Source organism: Panthera pardus, unplaced genomic scaffold (assembly GCF_024362965.1).
Source record: "Panthera pardus isolate Hobbes unplaced genomic scaffold, ASM2436296v1 HiC_scaffold_3, whole genome shotgun sequence".
In the NCBI taxonomy this organism is placed as follows: domain Eukaryota; kingdom Metazoa; phylum Chordata; class Mammalia; order Carnivora; family Felidae; genus Panthera; species Panthera pardus.
In genome coordinates, this window is record NW_026526876.1 from 38,568,039 (window position 1) to 38,586,601 (window position 18,563).

The window sequence follows — 18,563 nt, forward strand, 5'->3', positions numbered from 1 at the left end:
CCTCAGTTTCCTCTGAAGCCCCTCTCCCAGCACAGACAGCAGAGAGGAGCAAAGGGCTGAGTCCCAGGGACAGGACCCTGGCCATAGCAGGGGTGGCCTTGAAGCCAGAGCCCCTGAGCAGGAATGAGGGGTGTTGGCATGCATTGGGTCCTGTCCGCCACTCCAGGCAGGGGGAGGTGGAGGCGGACTTCTAATCAGAGCCCCCTCCCCCCCCCCCCCCCCCCGCCCCACTGATAACTGGCCAATCCTCCAGAAGCTGGGCCAGCTGCCGGCCAGTGCTGCTGAGGACAGGGGATCGTCTGAAAGCCCCCTCCTTCCAAGGACAGATAGAGGTCATCCCTGGGCCGCCAGGATAGATCCCGCCCCTACCCAGGGGGCTGGCCCCACCCTTCCTTGTGGCCCAGCGACCCAGAGCCTGCACTGCCTGCCTGCTTCTGGAACCCACTGAGGCCCAGACAGGAACCAGAGCAGATGGGGGAGAGTTGATGAACCCTTCCAAGAGATTGCGGGGGGACTCCCAGATGGTGCCTCTCTACCCAGCTAGCGTGAGGGTTCACCTGTTCAGTACCACCTAGGCACTGGTTGGGGGTATCCTGTCCCCCCCACCCCCAGCTCCCAAGTTTGCTCTGTCCCCAGAGAGGTCTCAGGTGTCCTCTGAGGGAGCAACAGACGTGTGCCCTGTGTTAGAGAGCAGGTCAAAGACCAGGCCTTGAATGGGCCCCAGAGGGACAGATCTGTATGGCTGTCATCTCACCACTGGGACCCACAGGACAGGGAAGGGGAAGGGGAGGTTTTCATCCTCCCTTCCTGCCCCTAAGGTCCTTGCAAAGATCGCGTGGGATGACCATGCCGCTTTCTCCGCGCTCCCGTTCAGGAGTGTAGACCGGGAGTCTACCCTGAGTGCATCTTGCTGCAGCACCTCCCGGCCTCCTTGGGGAGCACGGAGCTCTCCCAGCACACCGCCACCTCGGAGAGCTGGAGAGGGACAGCTCTAGCCACCCGCTCCTGCTGAGGTGCTTCCTACCTCCCTCAGCCCTGGGACCCTGGCCCCATCTCAGGGCCTCTAGAAGGCAGGCAGGCAGGCCAGGCAGGTGTCCCAGCTCACTGCCGGCCAGCACCGCCGTGGCCTGAGGGCAGAGGGTCAGACTTGACCCAGGTGCCTCAGGGCTCCCAGACCTGTTCAGCCCTGGCCTCTCTGCCCTCTGCCCGTAACCTGCCAGCTCCCCTAGGGACTCCGTGCCAAACGTCCTTAAAATTGGATTTCTCACCGGGCCCTCTCCTGGGGTCTCCCTTTCTGGGGGATCTGGGTCCAGACCGAGTGACAGGGTGGGAGAGGGCACGTACCCCCCTGAGAGTGTGGGGCCAGGCCAGCCCAAGCTTGGCGCCCAGGCCCCGCCTTCTCGCTGAGGCCTGTGCCCACCGAGCCCGGCGGCCGCCAGCGCCTGGGTGCCGGTGCCTGCCCCTCGCCCTCCCCTAGCTTTTCTTGGCCTCCTGCTCCCTGCGCCGGAGTTTCTCGCGCTGCCGTGCGGCCTTCTCCTGGGCCTTGCGCTCCTTCTCAGCGGCCGCTGCCAGCTCCTTCACCTTCCGCTTCACTAGCGCCCGGTCATGCGAGTTGCTGAGCCCCAGGCTCTGGGGGAGGAATTCAAGGGTGAGGGAACGAGCCCCAGAACCGCCCGGAGCCCTGGCCAACCCGAGCCCCAGGTTCTCTGTGCCCCAGGCGTAAGCTCTCTTCCACCCCCCAGACTTGCCTGTGGACCAGACCCCGCAGGGCAAGAATTCGGAAGGGGAGCCTTCGGAAAAGATGCCAGTGGAGGATCTTTCCAGACCCTTAGCCCCTGCCCCCACCCCTGGCAATCCTCAGCCCCGGTTCCGCCACTCTGGATTTCAGCCGTGGCACGACCCCAGCACCCCCGGGGCCCACAGAGAGCAGGTGATGTGCCCAAGGTCACACAGCTAGTAAGTAGCCGAGGCCCCTCCCCACTCAGACTCCCTGGGGACTCTCCTCACCACCCCTTCCCCAAGCAGTGTAACAGAGGGTGGGGAACAGGCCAGAAACCTCCCAGCACAAAGATCCGAGGTGCGCCCCCTGACCTCCCCTGACTACCAGCACCCTCCAAGACTGAGAATCAGTCAAGGTGATCAGGGAGACGCCTGGTTTCTTAGGACACCAGGAGACTCGGAATCAAGAGTCAGGTGATACGACAGTCGTGGAGGTCAAGGTCAACCTGGAGACTGGGGCTGGAGCTTGAAGGTCAAACTGAAGACCTGGGCTTGAGTTTCGAGGCAGACTGGGGACCCATGCTAGAGTCCAGAGATCAGGCCATGGACCTTGCCCAGAGGTCAGAGGTCAGGGAATGGCCTCGAAGGAAGTGAAAGGAAAGGTCAGGGTGAGGGGATCCCGATCCCGGAAGGTTGCCTCGGGCTCCAGCTGGATCACGGCTCTTCTCCTCTGACCCACCTTCAGTTTGCTTCCATCCAGCTGCAGGAGCTGGGGCCCATCCACCTGCCGCGCGGCGAACTCAGCGGCATACTGCTCCAGGTTGAGGCTGTGCAGCCACTGGCCCACCTGCTGACTGGTCCAGTGGTGGACAGTGGGGAGAGGTTCGTCCAGGAACTGGGGTGGAGACCAAGGACAGTGAGGAGGGGTGACCTGGCCTGTGGCCCGAACACCCGACGCTCCGAGGTCAGGGCTTACTCACCTCATCCGAAGATTGGGACAGCGTGTGGTAGGGGTAGGAACACTTGGTCTCCTGCCGGGGACCACTGGGGATCTTGGGGCTGCTGCTGGGCGGTGTAGAGTCATCACTCAGGGTGGATTCCTAGACAGGGGGGGTGCGTGCTAAAGACAGCTCACCCGCAAGCCCAAGGGAGCCCCCCCCCCACTGCCCTGCGCTCCCAACCCCCTGCCCCCTGTCTGCATGGAGCTGAATCTGGGGACGGGGCACCAGTGCCTCCTATGCATGAACCAGGAGCTGGGCAGGCACATATGACACGGTGACTCACGGGAGGCATCAGGACGTAAGGCTTCTGGGAGCACGTGGGGCTAGAACTGAGGCAGAATAGTTAGCAGGAATGGAGGAGGTGTCACTTCTTACAGGCAGCCAACCAGGATTCCCTCAGGCTAGGTCAGGGGTCCCCCTTTGTGCCTCCCCACCCCAGCCTCCAGCACCCTGGCTGCTAAGTGCCTGAGTAGAGACCACAAGCTCTCTGAGGCCCTGGGCTGTCTGTTCACTATGTTATCCCAGGGCTCAGCACAAGGGAAGGAAGAGATGGAAGGAGTCCGTGGAGGGAAAGAGGCAACAAGGAAGCGCCAGGTCAGAAGGAACTCTTTCTCCCCCGAATTCCCAGCTTTCTGATCTCCTCTGCCCCGGGAGCACATAAGGCACAGCCACGGAACAGGCTTGGAGCCTGGCAAGCAACCCACGCGGTAAGTCCTTCTCTCTTCGTCTTATTCTTTCATCTATTCGACTGGGGTAGCGTGCCTGCGCTTTGGGACAGCAAAGCAAAAGCATGCACTTGGAGCCTTGCAAACCGTGGAGGGCGGCACGAGCATGAGCATAAGCAGAGACTGTTGCTTCTGTCCCCCGGTGTCACTTCTCCCAGAGGGCGGCGAGCTTCCTAAGCACTGGCTAGTCTGGGTCCCACTCATCTCTGTCGCCTCCAGGCCTCACCCCACCACACGGGTAGCCCGGCTCCTAAGACAGGACGTGGGGCTAGAGCCGAGCCAGGCAGGAGACTTAGCCCGAGGGGAGGAGGCCTCAGGCTGGGGGTGGGGGTGGGGGATACACCAGGGGAAGCCCAGTGTTCACTGACGCGCGTTGAATTCAGTAAATGAAACGACGAAGGAACGGCTCAGAGCGTGAGTGAGCGAACAAGTGAATGAATGAACTCAGAGAACGAGAACGGACGAACTAATGAGCCACCGGATGGCTCCGTGGGTAGACAAATGGACTCGAGGAAGGCCTGGATCCCAGCCAGGGTGAAGCGTGCCCTCGTGTCACCTGAGTCTGGGGCCGGCACGAGGGCAGGAAGGCCACGGGCTCACCTGAGAAGCCGACTTCTTCGGGCTGAAGCCCTCGTGTTTAGGGGAGCAGGCGGGGGAGGTGGTGTTGCCAGAGGACGCCGAGCCCTTGCCGCTGTCTGTGAACCAGGAAAAGGGCAGGAACGGGGAGCCCCCTGACCTGCCGGACCCCTCCACTGACTCCCTGCGGAGAGAGCACCCTGCATGGGTGGGGGCACCGAGCCGAGGGCCGGGCCCACAGGGAACGAGGGGCGGAAACCGTGGCCGAGGGGCTGTGGGCACCACTCACCTGCTGCCCATGGACAAGCGGTTGCTGCTCTTGTCCTTCCGGCTCTTGCTAGTGGATGCTCTGCGTAAGGTGACCCTGTGGGGAGGGCAGGCGGGGAGTGGGGCAGGGCGGCCCGCCGTGCTACCCTGTACCCCACAGCCCCAAGCCTTTGCTGCTGGCCCGTTCTCCACTCACCCCAGGTCCAAGAACTTGCGGCGAGTCTTCTTATCCAGGCCGATGGTGGGGCTGGCAGGCTCAGGGGGGCTGGCGTCCCGGCTGTCATCTTTTGGAGAGGAGAGGGAAGGACATTGCCTGTGGGGTGGCTTACCCGCCTCCTTGAGCTGCCAGGGTGAGGTGATGGAAACCCTTCTGACTTAGGATCAGGTAACTTGGCTCCGGTGCCCTTCGCTAGCTGTGCGACTGAGGACAAATCGCCCTACCTCGCTGAGCTGCCTTTATCTCAGACAGGGGGATGATCACACCTGATCTACAATAACACCTATGTCACGGGACCCGTGATGACACCTGCCTGTTTCAAGGAATATGCGCAAAAAGCCTTATGCAACCCACGAACGCGTAGGGGCCGCTGCTAGTCAGGGTTCAGTTTATCCTGACCAACTTCTAACCAGCCTTCCGATCTTGGCTCCCATGTCACGCCCTCAGAGAAGCCTTACAGGATGCTCCCCGCTGGGTCCTTCCGCCCTGCTCGGTGTCGCCCCCGCCACCGCGCACGTTTCTCCCATAGCGCTGATTACAGCTTGTAACCCGCACGTTTAGTTGAGAGATGATTTGATCGCTTCCCCCTTAACCTATAAGGAATTATTAGATGGCCTCTCCCCCAAACTGCAAGCCTCGCGAGGGAAAAGGCTGCATCTGTTTCCCCACCTGTGTGTCCCCAGTGCGCAACAGAGTCTGGTACACAGGAAGCGAATGCGTGAGCCGTAATGTGTCCTCCCCCCCTCCCCCCTCCCTCCTCCCCCCTCACCAAGGTGCTCGGCCCTGCTTGGTCCGCCCGCTGCAGTCCCGGCGCCCGCCAGCAGGGGGCGCCGCCGCCGGCCACCGCTCACCTTCGCTGTGCGGCTCCGCGCGCGGGTGGCGGCGCACGAAGCTGGGCGAGCTGTCCGAGGAGGGCGCGGAGCGCGGCGGCGAGCAGGAGGCGGCGGCCAGGCCCTCGTGCGAGGTGGCGTTGTGCAGGGGCCGGTAGCGTGTGAGCGGCGAGGGCGGCGGCTCGTCTTCGTCCAGGCTGCGCCGCAACCCCGGAGGCTCCAGGCAGAAAGAGCCCCCCGCCGGGGACCCCGGGCCCGAGTGCAGAGGCGAGCGCAGCCGGTGCAGGGGGCTCCCGCAGCCGTCCGTCACCTGGGGGAGGGGGCAGCCGCTCACTGCCAACCCTCCCCGCCTCTTCCCCGAGGGGCTGGGAATTGGTTTCACCCCGCAAACTGCGAGGGGGCCCCCTGAAGGGGCTGGCTGGGCCGTGAGATGTGGGGGATGGGCGGGGGGGGGGGGCTTCGGTCATGCAGGCTGGGGTTGAATCCCGCCCTCCTCACTTCCTAACTGCGTGCATTTGTTACTGAACCTCTCAGAGCCTCAGTTCCCTCACACGCATGATGGGAATGATCACACCTTGCGTAAAATTTGACGTGAGCCAGATGTGAATGTTGGTGCTACTACGTCAGAAGTCTGGGAGTGGGGTTTCCCTGGAAAGGGGTTTGGAGGGATGGGGGGGCGGGGCGGGCCAGAGGGGGGTGGGTAGGGTACGTGTGATTGGGTGGGCTGCCCCGACCTTGCCTCCGGGCCCATCGGAGCCTTCGCCATCCTCTGCAGAGCTGGCACTGTCCCGAAGCCTGGAGCGGGAAGGTCGGTGTCTCCGGCCCTTGGCCAGTAGCTGGGCTCGGGCCTTATGTAAACTGCTGTCCAGTCTGACGGTCTCTGGCACAGCCAAGTCCAGGTCTGTGAACCAGGTGGGGGGGGGGGGGGACACAGACCAGACACGTGAGGACAGCAAGCCCAGAGGCCCACCCACCTCAGGCAGCCGCCTGCACTCACACCCCAGACATTCAACCACTGTTTGTGAGTGCCGGGCCCCGGGAGTACGAATGAGACGGAGAACAGGGTCCCAGACGGTCGCCTGGCAAGCCAGACGCGTCAGCACCTGAATGCGGCCGTGTGGGGCAAACGCTCACGGACACCGAGGAGGACAGGAGCGTCCTGTCTGGATGGGTCAGGGGAGGAAGCACCAAAGTGGTCTAAGGTCTGGGTGGGAGTTTACAAGAGAGGAGGTTTGGCAACCTGCTCTCCGCACGGCGGGAGCACCTCCGGGGCACTTGCGGGGCCGCTCTGTGGAGAGGAGGGCTGGGGATGAGGCCGGACAGATCATGGTAATAACAGCTCCCCTTTAAGAAGCCCCAACGACGTGCCAGAAGGTTCACACCTCGCCCCGTCCGCTCAAAACACCCCAGTGAGCGAGGGACAACTATTACGCGCGTCGTACAGCCTTGCAAACTGAGGCTCAGGGAGGTCAAGTTCTTGAGGGCAGCCACCAGCTGGCAGTGGTCCGGGATCCGAGCCTGACTCATCTGGCTCCAGAGACGGGCTCGCTGGGCCACGCCTGGGGTTGGCGCTCAGACACAGCACTGCCGAGAAGGCTCGCAGCTGAGCTGGGACATAGCAGCGGCGTCAGGGGGAAACCCAGGCCCCGGGAGGCCTGTCTCCACCATCCTGGGGGCGGCGGTGCCGGGCTGGGTCCCGGATGAAGACGTGGAGGAAGACAGGCAAACCCAGCGGATCATGCAAAATCCCAACTGCTCCTCGTTTTCCTTCTCATCTGTTCCACCTGGGAACGAAGCCCCCGCTCCGCAGCATCTCCAGGCTCGGCACTGGGGTCTCCGGGCAGAAGATGTCCTTCCCAGACCTCAGGATGGGTTAAGACCTTTTCTTCCCCCCCCTCCCCCCCCCCCCACGATCTCAGGGTCCCCCATCCCATCACTCATGCCTGCCCTGCCTTCCCTGCTCCTCTTTGTCCTGTCTGCAGACACCCCCTAAGCCACCCCAGTTGCTGGCCTGACTTAACTACCACCTCCTGGTTCACCCCCGAAGCCCAGGGCGCCTCGGCACCGGCCAGGGGACTTGCCACGTCAAAGGCACCCAGGCTCCTCAAGGAATCCACCCAAATGAACCCACCGCCTTGCCTCAAACCGGCTTCCCTTTTGCTCCTCGGCTCAGCAGAAGGCCCCGTCATCCACCCAGCCCCCCAACTCAGCCCCAAGCTACCCTTTGCCCTCGGCTGTTAGCTCCACTTTCGACATACCTCTAGACACACTGAAATATTTATGGTGAAACGATGCAATGTTTTGGATTAGGTTCAAAATAATCCAGGGGAATAGGAGTGGAGCCTGGCATACACACGGAGAGAAAGGGGAGGGACAGCAGAGGAAGAAGGGGGAAGAGGTGAGGCAGGGAGAGGATGGGAAGGCAGGGAGGAGAGGGGGACACACAGCCTCCCTGGTCTAGGTCACTATCACCTCCTGCCTCAATTATCGCAAAAGCCTCCAAGCTGATCTTCCCTTGTCCTCCCTTTCCCATTTACGGTCTATTTTCAACACAGCGGTGGCCAGAGTGATCCTGATAGAACATGTCAGCCCTTGTCACTGCTCTGCTCAGAACCCTCTGGGGACTTCCACCTCGCACAGAGTAAGCGCCAAGTCGTCCCAGTGGCTTTTCCGGACTCAGTCCGTGCTCCCTTTACCTCTCTGAGCTTCTCCTTCTCCCCCTCGTGCTCCCTCCACTCCTGGCCATCCCAGCCTCCTGGCTCTTCCTCACACAAGCCTCGCCTGCACCTCAGGGCCTTTGCACTTCCTCTTTCCCTTTCCTGCAAGGCTCTCGCCACGGGTTTCTGCGTGGTTCTCTCCTTCACCTCCTTCAGGTCTTTGCTTTAAATGCTTTCTGTCACCGAGGACTTGACTGACCACTCAACTTATAATTCCCCCCCCCCCCGCCCCAGAACCCCAATCTCTGTTTTTCCCTATATCATGTATCATTCTCTGGCATGCTGTGTATTTTGCTTAGTTTATGGTCTCTCCAGTCATTAGAATGCCAGCTCCATGAGGGCTGACGTTCCTCTTTTTTTCACTGCTCTAACTCAGGATGGATGCCGGCACATAGTAGGGTCTTGGTAAATATTCTAATGGAAAAGCCGTGGTTCTGTCCATCTGCCTTCACACCTCTGCAACCCGGTCTCTTCTCTCCCTTGTGACTGAACCGCCTGAGCTCAGGCCTTCAGCAGCCACTTCCCCGAAGACCCAGCCAGCTGAGCACGGCCTCAGCGTCCTTCCATCCTGAGCTCCTTGCCAACGGTCCGCCTCCCTCCCCACTTGTCACGAGCCAGAAGAAACTTCCTAAAGCGCATTTCTGACTGTGTCCCATAATTGCTTGCTTTTGAAACCCAGGGCGGGGCAGGGGAGGGGGGAGGGTTCCAAAGCCAACAACATAAAGCCCATGCCCCTCAGCCCTCCAGGCAAGGCCGGAGGGGTCCCAGCTCCCCCTTTCTGTGTTTCCCACATTTCCTCTGCACAGCGGGCTCTTATAGGGACCATGGTTAAGAGCCGGCTGGCCGGGGCTGAATCCAATTTTGCCATTTGCTGGCTGGGTGACTCTGGACAAGTCACTTACATTTAGATATTGGCTTCCGCGTCAGCAAGACGGGGTCATGGCAGGAGTATGTTCCTCGCGGGGTTGTGTGAGCGTTAAATCAGATCACTATATAAAGCTGTGCCAGAATGCCCGTGGCTAAGGGCTCAGAGAGCACGAGCTGTGGGTGGCCTTGGCGGGAGCGGTACTAACCTGCCGGCCGCACCTGGGTCCCTGTCTCCACCTGCCTCTGCCTGGGCTGCTCCTGCAGCCCTCCTCTGCCCCACCCCTCCTTTGTCCGGCTGTCAACTCAAATCCATCATCCCGCCGGCCCCGCAGGACCGCTGCCCCTCTGCAGGCCTGGCCCTACGGTCTGGTCGGAAGTGACCGTCCCGTGCCAGTCCGCGCGCGGCAGAGGGTCGAGCCCTGCGCCGTCCGCCGTGTTCCGTGAGAGCTGGCGCGGGGCCCGGCAGAGAGGAGGTGGTCAGTCGGTGTTTGCTGTATTCAAGCTAAGTCACCCTTTGGGGACCAGCGCAGAGCCGGGCAGAGACGGGCTCAAGACACGCGAAGGTGGTGACGTGCACGCTCCACACTTAAGTCCTCTGCGGAGCGCTCTGCCCCATGACATGTTTCTTGTCTCGTCTCGTCGTGTGGGTGCTTCCGTGTGGGTCCCCCGCTTGCCCCCGCACTAGAACGCAAGCTCCTCGAGGGCAGTGACCTTGTCTGGCTTGTTCGGTGCTGTCTCCCTGCGGCCTGGAACAGAGCCTGGCACATGATAGGGGCCCAGTGGTATTTGCGGAAGGGACGAAGGCAGGGGCTGGGGGCTATAGGTTAGGTAGCCGGGCTGAGGTCTGGGAGACAGTGAAGAGCTAAGGTGGTAGAGAGAACAGGGAAGAACTTTCCAAGGAGAAGGGATGGTGTGGGCCAGTGGAGGCTGCAAGGAGAGGGGACCGGCCCGGACACCGGGGAGGGTGGACCCACGGGGACGGTCACAGTTGTCCAGACGCAGTGGCGGAGGCTTGCCGAGGGGAGAGGTCCTGCCAGAGGACTGCTATTTGGGACCCCAGCCTTGATGCTGCGCCCCTAGTTCCTTAGCTGCCCCTGCTTCGCTTCTGGGGTTTTCCAGAGGGAGCCCTCTGCCCCCCGATCCCTGACACAGACTCTCCAAGCGTTATCTGCAAGCAGCAAGGACTGAACCACAGAATAAGACTGGCTACCACTCACGGGGCTCTCGCTGTGCCAGGCACCGGTTCTAAGTGCTTTCCGATCACTAGCTCATTTAAACTCCCCACAACCCTAGGAGGAAGAGACTCCGGGAATCCCCAGGGCAGCCTTAATTTGCCTGAAGGCCCACGGCTGCCGAAGAGAGGGGCCAAGGTTACAGGCAGTCTGGCTCTGGAGGCTCAGTGTGTAAGTACTCAGCCCGCTCTACCTCCCCTGAGGCGGAGATGGGAGCACCTTGTGAGTCCAACCTCTCATTTTATAGGTGGGGAAACTGAGGCTCAGACAGGCAAGGTTTGGCCAAAGGTGCAGGGGGAGTTCAGGACAGCATCCAGGCCTCCTGGCTCCCAGACTAGTGTTCTCGCTGTTCTGGGACGCCTGGACAGCTGGTGCCCAGCTGCCCTGGCCCAGGGAGAAGGGCCCTTTGCTCCTGACTCTGGGCCACATCAGGACTGCAGGCAGCTTACCTCGGAGGGTCAGAGGGTTGAGGGAGCAAAGGAACTTCTAGGGGGGCTTAAGTGTTTTTGAGACAAGGTGGGGCCTGTCTCTCCTCTGGTCCCTGTTCTACCTGGCTCCCTGGCTTCCCTCCATCTCTGTGTCTGTCTCTCTGTCTCTCTCTTTCTCTCCCCAGCAGGGAGTTAGCCCAGCCCTGGGCACTGGGGAGTCATGAATATTTAATTGCCTTTCGAATCAGGAAGCAGGCAAGGCAGCCAGCTACCTCAGCAGGTCTGGGAGCAGGAAAACAGGCAGAGTTGGGGTTAGGGGGTGTTGGGAGGCCCAGAAGCCGAGGTAAGGGGGCGCTCACTTCTGTCAGGCCAGGCCTGGGTGCAGATGGTGAGACCCAAGAGTCTGAGGCCCAGAGGCAGCTGGAGGCTGGAGGAGTCCAGGAGGCAAACCCTTCATTCCACGGGCCCCAGGGAGGCCAGGAAAGCAGTTTCCCAGGAACCAGGAGGCAGGAGTTCCTGGCATTGCCAGGGCATGTGGCCACACAGGGGAGAACCGGGTGAGCAGGAGAGGGCGGGGAGAGGAGGGGAGGGCAGGTAGAGATGAGAAGGCAGGGGAGGAGAAGCCGGGAGCCCCTTGAGGCTTGTGCACACAAATGTGAGTGTCCTGGGCTCCACACCTGCCATCGGCTTCAGGCAACCGCTTCTGTCTCCACCTCTCCCTCCATGTTCCTTCACCTTCCCTGCTCCCTGACTCCTCCACCAAATCCAGCAAGGAAACAGCCTTTCCACCCCAGTGCATGCTGGGGACTCAGCCCTGTCAGGGTGGTCTCTCCCCATATCACACAATAGAAAGACTGCAGGGGGTAAATGATGGAAGGAGCAGGTGCGCGCATGCACCCCAGTGTGTAAAGAGGGGGCCAGCCTGGGGGTACAGAGGCTCTATGTCCTATGCATTTGATTTCCACGCACATCCTGCAGGCTAAGGTCCCTCACTATGCGATGTGGAGGTAACGTGTATCACCTGTGCTGGGGACACGGGGACACGGCCCGGTGACTGAGAGCAGGGAGTCAGGCGGTCTGGAGTTCTAGTCTCAGCTCTGCCACTAACCTGCCATGTGATCTTTAAAGCAAGTCACTGCAGCACTCTGTGCTCTCGGCACCTTGTCTGGACAAAGGGCACACCTCTTAGCATGACTGTGGGGAGTAAATGATATAGCGCATGGGAGACTGGGGTGTTAGCCTAGTACCTGGCATGAGACAGTACTTGATAAATGAAGACCCTTATTGTTGTAATTGGCATAGATAGTAATGACAAAGACCCAGGTTGAAAGGCCACAAAGCGCACGCGCGCTCACACACACACACACACACACACACACACACTGACACACACTGAAGTCCCAGAGGGAATCCCCCCAATGCTGATGGCCTTGGATAGAGTTAGAGCAAACAGAACTTACCAAAAACCTCGTCCGCAGGTTCTCGTAGCTTTGAAGAAGCCATGACTCAAGGAAGCTGGGGAGGATCGGGTGGGAGAGAGAGAGAGAGAGAGGAAAAAAAATGACTATGGATAAGAGGTTCAGGTTGGTGGAGACCAGGGAGCTGCCGCTGGCTACCTGCTCCTGGTCTTATGGCCCCTCACCTTCCCTTAGAACCTTCCTCCAGCTCCTTGGAAAAGAAGTCGCCTGAACCATACTCTGGACTGTGAGAGCTAGGGCAGGAGGCAGAAATAGAAGAGTGGACAGGGGCAGGAGCAAATCCGGGGTGTAGACACAGGCTGAGTCTTATGGTTTGTGGCCACGCTGATTTGCTGCGTGCCTTCACACGGCTCACTGAACTGCCCCCCTTCACTGTGCTGGGCCTTTCTATCATCACCATTCCCTAAAAACTTTTGATCGTCATAAATTGTCCAACATCAAATCTGGGAGAAATCTTGGGGATTATTAAACCTAATCCTCTCGTTTTACAAATAAAGAAACAGAGGGGAGAGTGACTGTTAAGGTCACTGTTAATTTAAGGTCACATGGCAAGCCAATGGCAAAATCAGGAGCAGAACCCAGGTTCTTCCATCCATCCATCCATCCATCCATCCATCCATCCATCCACCTGCCCACCTACATAGCCATCTATCTACTTGCCCATCCATCCAACCGTTCACTCACCTATCCACTATCCAACCATTCATTCATCCATCCACCAACCAACCATTCACTCACCCATCCATCCATCTATCCATCCATCCATCCATCCATCCATTCATTTGCCCATCCACCATCCATCCATTCACTCACCCATCCACCATCCATCCATTCACCCATCCACCAAGCATCCATTCATTCGCCCATCCACCATCCAACCATTCATTCGCCCATCCACCATCCAACCATTCATTTGCCCATCCACCATCCATCCATCCATTCATCCAGCCATGCACCAACCATCCATTCATTCACCCATCCACCATCCATCCATTCATTCGCCCATCCACCATCTATCCACTCATTCATTCACCCATCCACCATCCATCCATCCATTCATCCATCCACCATCCATCCATTCATTCGCCCATCCACCATCTATCCACTCATTCATTCACCCATCCACCATCCATCCATCCATCCATCCATCCATCCATCCATCCCTGCATCCATTTGCTCATACTATCTCTGCACCCATTAGTTCATACTATCCATCCATCTGTCTTCCCATCTATCACCCAGTCCTACTTCACCCCCCGTCCCCCACCCCTGGTGTGCTCACCACCTGCCTTCCTGAACATGAGCTGTTCAGGAAGCTGGCACCATCAGCAGGGCCACTGTTCTTGACAAACTCACAGTTCTCACAGTTCCAGACAGACTCACAGATGCAGAAGGGTATGGGGAGTACTCACAGCAGAACAGTGGACAGCCAAATCTCTGTGATACATCAAGTATGTTCCGGGAGGAAGCGTGATGGGTAGGGGTTTGGTTTTGTTTTGCTTTGTGGGGGGTGGGGGAAGCAAGAAGGGAGGCAGGTGGGGAAGCAGGATGTACAATGCATCTGAAACTATGTGGGCAGGCTCCTGAGCAGACGCAGGATAGCAGCAGCCCTAAACCAAGGCCTGGGTGTTAGAGGGGAAGGGGAATACCAGACAGGGTGAGAGAGAGAGGACGCTCAGGGGCAGGGGCACACTGCAGGGCTGGAAAACGATCTCCAGTTACTGCTAACACTCAGGTCCCGTGAGCAGTGCAGGGCATTGGGCTAGAAATGCATTTGACAGGTATGGGGAAGCTTGGCCTCATGCTTGCTGGAGTCTTTTCCAACTTTCCTCTTCTGTTACTACATAGACACCATCTCGCTGGGAGCTGTCCAGGCTTGAGATTCTTAGTATCCCCACTATACACACAGCAAAACTCAGATGCAGGGGATAAGAGGCAGAATTCAACCTCAACCTGTCTCCTGCTCCTCAGCCCCATCCTGGGTGACGATTTGCAATTTGGGAGGGTGCGATTGAGGAAAGGCCCCTGCTGGAAGAAGGGAGAGACGTCGTGGAAGGGGAGCTGGTCCACACTGTCTAGGATGGGAGAAACTTCTAAACCACCTCCACCCCTAGCTCCCCTGCTTGGGGCTGAAAGCAGGAAGTGAGGTATGAGAAGGGGTCCTCCAAGAACTCTCGTGCCATTCTTGACCTCTGGGTGCCAATAGCAAAGAAATTCTAGAACCTCTCTTCCTGCCTGAAGGGCCGTCTTGGAAGCAAGGCTGCCCCTAAGAATGAGCACAATTCCCTCATTCAATCACAAAGCCTCATCTGCCCAAGACCCGGCCGACCCCTCCTTCAGAAAGCTGTCTTAGACAGCCCTCCTTCCTCCCATTTGTCCACATAATTTCTAAATCCGCCCTTCCCCAACCACTGGGAAATGGGGGATTTTTCATACTTCACTGATTCCCTAAATAGGTCATGGCTCCCCTGCATCAGATGGGAGCTCCCTGAGGAGAGGGGAGGGTATTCCCCATCCCATTAGGGACTCTCTGAAGAGAAGAACTGCCTCTCCCATCAGAATGGAGGCTCTCTGAGGTCAGCAGCGGTGCCTCCTCTCTTAGACGAGCTGAGAATGGAGATGACCCGTGTTCTGCACTCCAAGTCCCAGTCCTGGGTGGAGACCCTCTTGTGGATGGAGCCCTCTTTCAGGCACCCTCTGGGGTAGGCCGGGCCTTCCAGTTCACTCTGTGCCTCGTCCATCCTGATTCAGCACAAACGGCTTTCCTTCCCTCCCCTCAACAACTAACTCCCTGGGGTGTGTATGGGGCGACCCGTGGGGAACTCTGGGAAGCAGGCCATCCAAGAGGTCACCAGACCCCTCTCACCAGAACTGAGCTTTGGAAAACCACCCCCCCTTCACACTCCTACACACACACACACACTCATATGCGCAATTTCAACCAGCAACTGCCACAAGGTGGAAATGAAACGGGGCACAGGCTGGGGACTGGTGCTACGAGGCCACTCCTTCTTCCCAAAGCTTCCAGTTCCCAGGGGAGCAGCACCCATGACCTTTGACTCTTCTCTGGGAGTAAGGGAGGCTTTCTGGGAGCCCGGGAAGGAGAAAGAGAAAGGGGCACGAGCCCAGGAGGGAAGTGGGAAGTAGGAACAGGGGCAGACAGGTTGATGGAGAGTCAGTCCACAGAGCTGCAGAGCGGAGGAAGAAAGAGCTGGGAAGAGAGGAGTGGGGCCGGGGAAGCAGTGGTGGAGACGGGCTCCCTGGGCCGGGAGTGAGGCCCCAGGAAGGGCTGCAAGGAGAGACCCAAGGGGTGGCTGTCGGGAGAGGGGCGGGCCCCAGCGGGAAAGGGGCCCGGGAAGAGGAGAAAGACTAAGGCAGAAGTGCGACTGGGAACGGCTGGGAAGGAAAGGCCGGGAGGGGAGGTTGGAGGTGGGGGTGCGGGCAATGGGGAGCCGGAGAAAGCGGCGCCCCCTCCCCTAGGCCCCGGCTGCGGCGGCGGGCAAGTCGGAGCGCGCTCCCAGCACCGCGGAGGCCAGGGCACCTACCGCACTCCCGGTCGGGGCCGGGCGGCTAGTTTCTCTCCGGTCCAGCCGTCCCACTCCGCGCCGAGCAGGAAGGAGTTAAGCCCTCTCCCCCTCCCCCCCCCCACCAGTTTTTTAAAATTAATTTCTCCGGGAGGGAGAGGATTAGGGACACAAATCCCATCTCCGCCCCCTCCCCCCCGACAGCCCCAGCACCCCAGCTCCGCGCGGCCCCCCAGGGCCGGGGAAGAAAGGCCCTATCCGACCCCACTCGGGGTCCCGCCGCGATCCCCAGTGACCCCCGCTCTGCTTCCCGGTCCGCGTCGGGGTCCTCACCTCCAGCATCAGTCATCTTCAGCGTCCGGCGCCGCGGGAGCCCCTCGGGCCCATGGTCCTCCGGGCGCGGGCCAGGCGGGGAGGGGCGGGGGACCGTCACCCCGGCCGCGGGGGGCTGCGGGCGGGCTCGAGCCGCTCCATCCCGGGAGAGGGGCGGGCGCGGAGAGTCCCGGAGCCGGAGGCGATGGGGGGAGCGGGAGACGAGGAGAGGGTTTGCGGGGAGCGGGAGGCGCGGGCGGGGCTGGACCAGAGCCCTGACGGGAGGATGCTCCGTGCGCGCGCGCGTGTATGCGTGTGCGCGTGTGTGCGCGCGTGTGTGTGTGCGTGTGTGTGTGTGTGTGTGTGTGTGTGTGTGTGAGAGAGAGAGAGAGAGAGAGAGAGAGAGAGAGAGAGAGAGAGAGAGAAGGGAGGGACGGAGGGAACCACCTCCCCGCCCCGCCGCCCGCCGGGCCCCGCCGGATGCAGGCCCCCCGCCGGGCAGGCCGACACGCGTCGCGTCGCGTCCGCGGGGGTCCGCGGGGGTCTCCCGGGAAGGGGCGGTGCGGGGGGCGTGTGGCGGGGAGGCGGGCGCCCGGAGACAAAGAGCAGGAGGGAGGGAGGGAGGGAGGGAGCGAGAGGGGGCGGAGGCGGCAGGACGGGAGGGAGGCGGAGGCCCCGCGCGGTGGTCGGGCGAGGGGATTCCGAGTTGCAGCTACTCGTGGGGCCTCGGAAGTCCGGCGGGGAGGGGGGGGGGCGGGTGGGAGAGCGGCCCCGCCTCTAGACCCACGGGGCTTCCGCCTCCTCGGCGAGGTCTGTGAGGGCTCCCGATTCATCCATTCAACCGACGTCCACCGAGCAACTTTGGGCGCCAAGGGAACGGAACCACCAGGGCCCCGGCCCGTCGGGGCTCGCGGCGTTGTCAGGGGGACAGACGAGCCCGGGTGCCGTGAGCCCCGGTTCATAGAGGACACTTCAGCGCCGCGAGTGCGCACTGGAGGACGCAGGCCAGGCCCGGGGGTGGGTGAGGGTGGAGGTGGTGGCGATCCGGCAGGCTTCCAGGTGGAGGTGTTGTGTTGGCTACCCCTCCGGGCAGCACAGGGTAGGAGTGCTAGTGGGGCTAGGGGGTGGCGGGCTAAAAAAGGAAGAGGAGTGAGGCTGCAAAGGTGCAGAGGGAGTGCTTGAAGTTTAAACGGGGAGCCATGGGGGGGGGCAGTAACAGAGGAATGAGGGGCTCAGATTTGCCTTTTAGGAAGCACCCTTTGGCTCCCCTGTGCAGAGCGGATTGGAGAAGCCAGCTGGAGGCAGGGAGAGCCCTGGTGAGGCCGAGAGGTGAGGGCAGGAGGCCTGAAGATCACAGGTCAAGCTGAGAACTGTTCGGGATAGAGAATGAAAGAAATTGGCCAGATTTGGGGGACCACTGGCCACTGAAGGAGAAGGAGGCCTGGTTTGAGGTTCGAGTCCCGGAGTCAGGGGTGGGGGGTGGGGGCAGGGATGAGATCACACTTGGAGCAGTGAGCTGGAGTTGGTGGCAGGCCAGCCCCGGGGGGGAAATAGCGTAATAGTCAACAGCTAGCTACCATACTGTGATGGCGTAGGAGCCGGGCGCTGTACTAAGCACGTTTTTCCCTGATAGTTAATGTCACCCTTACAATAAACCCATGAGGTAGTTGTTTCTATTACCCCCGTTTTAAGAGGGGGGAAACAGAGACTTTGAAGAATGAAAGTGGCTTCTTCCAGAGCAAATAGGGGGTCCGGAGCTCAAGGGGGAACTGTGCAGCCTGTAGGGATAGAGTTCTCCAATGGCCAGCTGGAGTATCTGTAGTCACAGGTCTCTGAGGGGCTGTGGGAAATGGCATGTTGAGCTCAGATGGCCTGAGGGTTGTGGGTGAGGACAGAATTAATAAGCCTTAAGGCTGAAGTTGTCCTAGGAAATCTGTGGGCATTTTAGGGATCTCTGGGTCTGTCTTTGGAATCTGCTGGCAGGCATGGAGTGTTGGCTAGACTGTGGGGAGCGGAGGAGGGGGCTGGAGACTCTGGGTGACACCCTACAGGGCTGAGTCTGGGATCTTTAAAGAGGACATGACTTTCAGGCATCTGGTGAGGTCTGGGTGATAGGGTGGAGTGAGGAGCTGATTACATAGGCCCTGTAGGGAGTGGGGACATCATGGGTGTGGAACACCAGTGTTGAGGGGTGCGGGTTCTGTGGGAGAGGGTGTCTGCTAGGCCATAGGACCTGGAAGGAGCCCTGTTTCTAGTGATGCCTAACCTTCTGGGAGTTCAGAAAACGCCCTTCGTTTGATTTCCCTCCACTATGGCAAGTGTTGGGGTTGTGGCATCCTGCTCAAGCAGGCGATAGAGCAGGGCCGTGGTAACAAGCCTCACATAGGCCTGCCCATAGCCACTTGACATAGCCCCAAACATGGACATACGTCATGGTTATGTCACACCTTAGGGCTGAGAGACTCAAAGCAAAGCCACACATAACATCCCCAGCCATACGACACACTCAAGGCTTAGACATGGGGAACCACTTGGCCCACCTTTTGGAACATGCAGTGTGCAGGACCCTCACACAATGCACAGGACAGATGGGGGCACCGGGAGCCCACCATATACACATAGCCCCAGTCAGACCAGCAGAAGGTGTCACAACCCCATGTCTGCCTTCCC

The 18,563-nt window shown here is 60.2% G+C and overlaps 1 protein-coding gene across 1 annotated transcript; it reads right to left on the bottom strand.

Moving 5' to 3' along the window:
* Nucleotides 1-216: 216 nt before the first annotated feature.
* On the bottom strand, nt 217-16,291 carry SAMD14 (sterile alpha motif domain containing 14). The gene is made up of 10 exons (XM_019415812.2): nt 15,915-16,291; nt 12,040-12,094; nt 6,070-6,236; nt 5,357-5,645; nt 4,485-4,572; nt 4,311-4,385; nt 4,046-4,205; nt 2,700-2,819; nt 2,459-2,614; nt 217-1,629 (listed from the first exon to the last, which is right to left on the bottom strand). The coding sequence occupies exons 2-10, from the start codon at nt 12,080-12,082 to the stop codon at nt 1,474-1,476; spliced, it is 1,254 nt and encodes a 417-aa protein (XP_019271357.1). The 5' UTR covers nt 12,083-12,094; nt 15,915-16,291; the 3' UTR covers nt 217-1,473.
* Nucleotides 16,292-18,563: the final 2,272 nt, after the last annotated feature.

Bases quoted from the DNA above. Each gene is read 5' to 3' on its own strand.
- SAMD14 (XM_019415812.2), bottom strand. From the start codon at position 12,082: ATGGCTTCTTCAAAGCTACGAGAACCTGCGGACGAGGTTTTTG. The intron at 5,646-6,069 runs GTCGGGGCAGCC...CCCCTCCCCCAG, and splicing joins CCGATGGGCCCGGAGGCAAG to GTGACGGACGGCTGCGGGAG. The intron at 4,573-5,356 runs GTGAGCGGTGGC...CCTCTCCAAAAG, and splicing joins CGCGGAGCCGCACAGCGAAG to ATGACAGCCGGGACGCCAGC.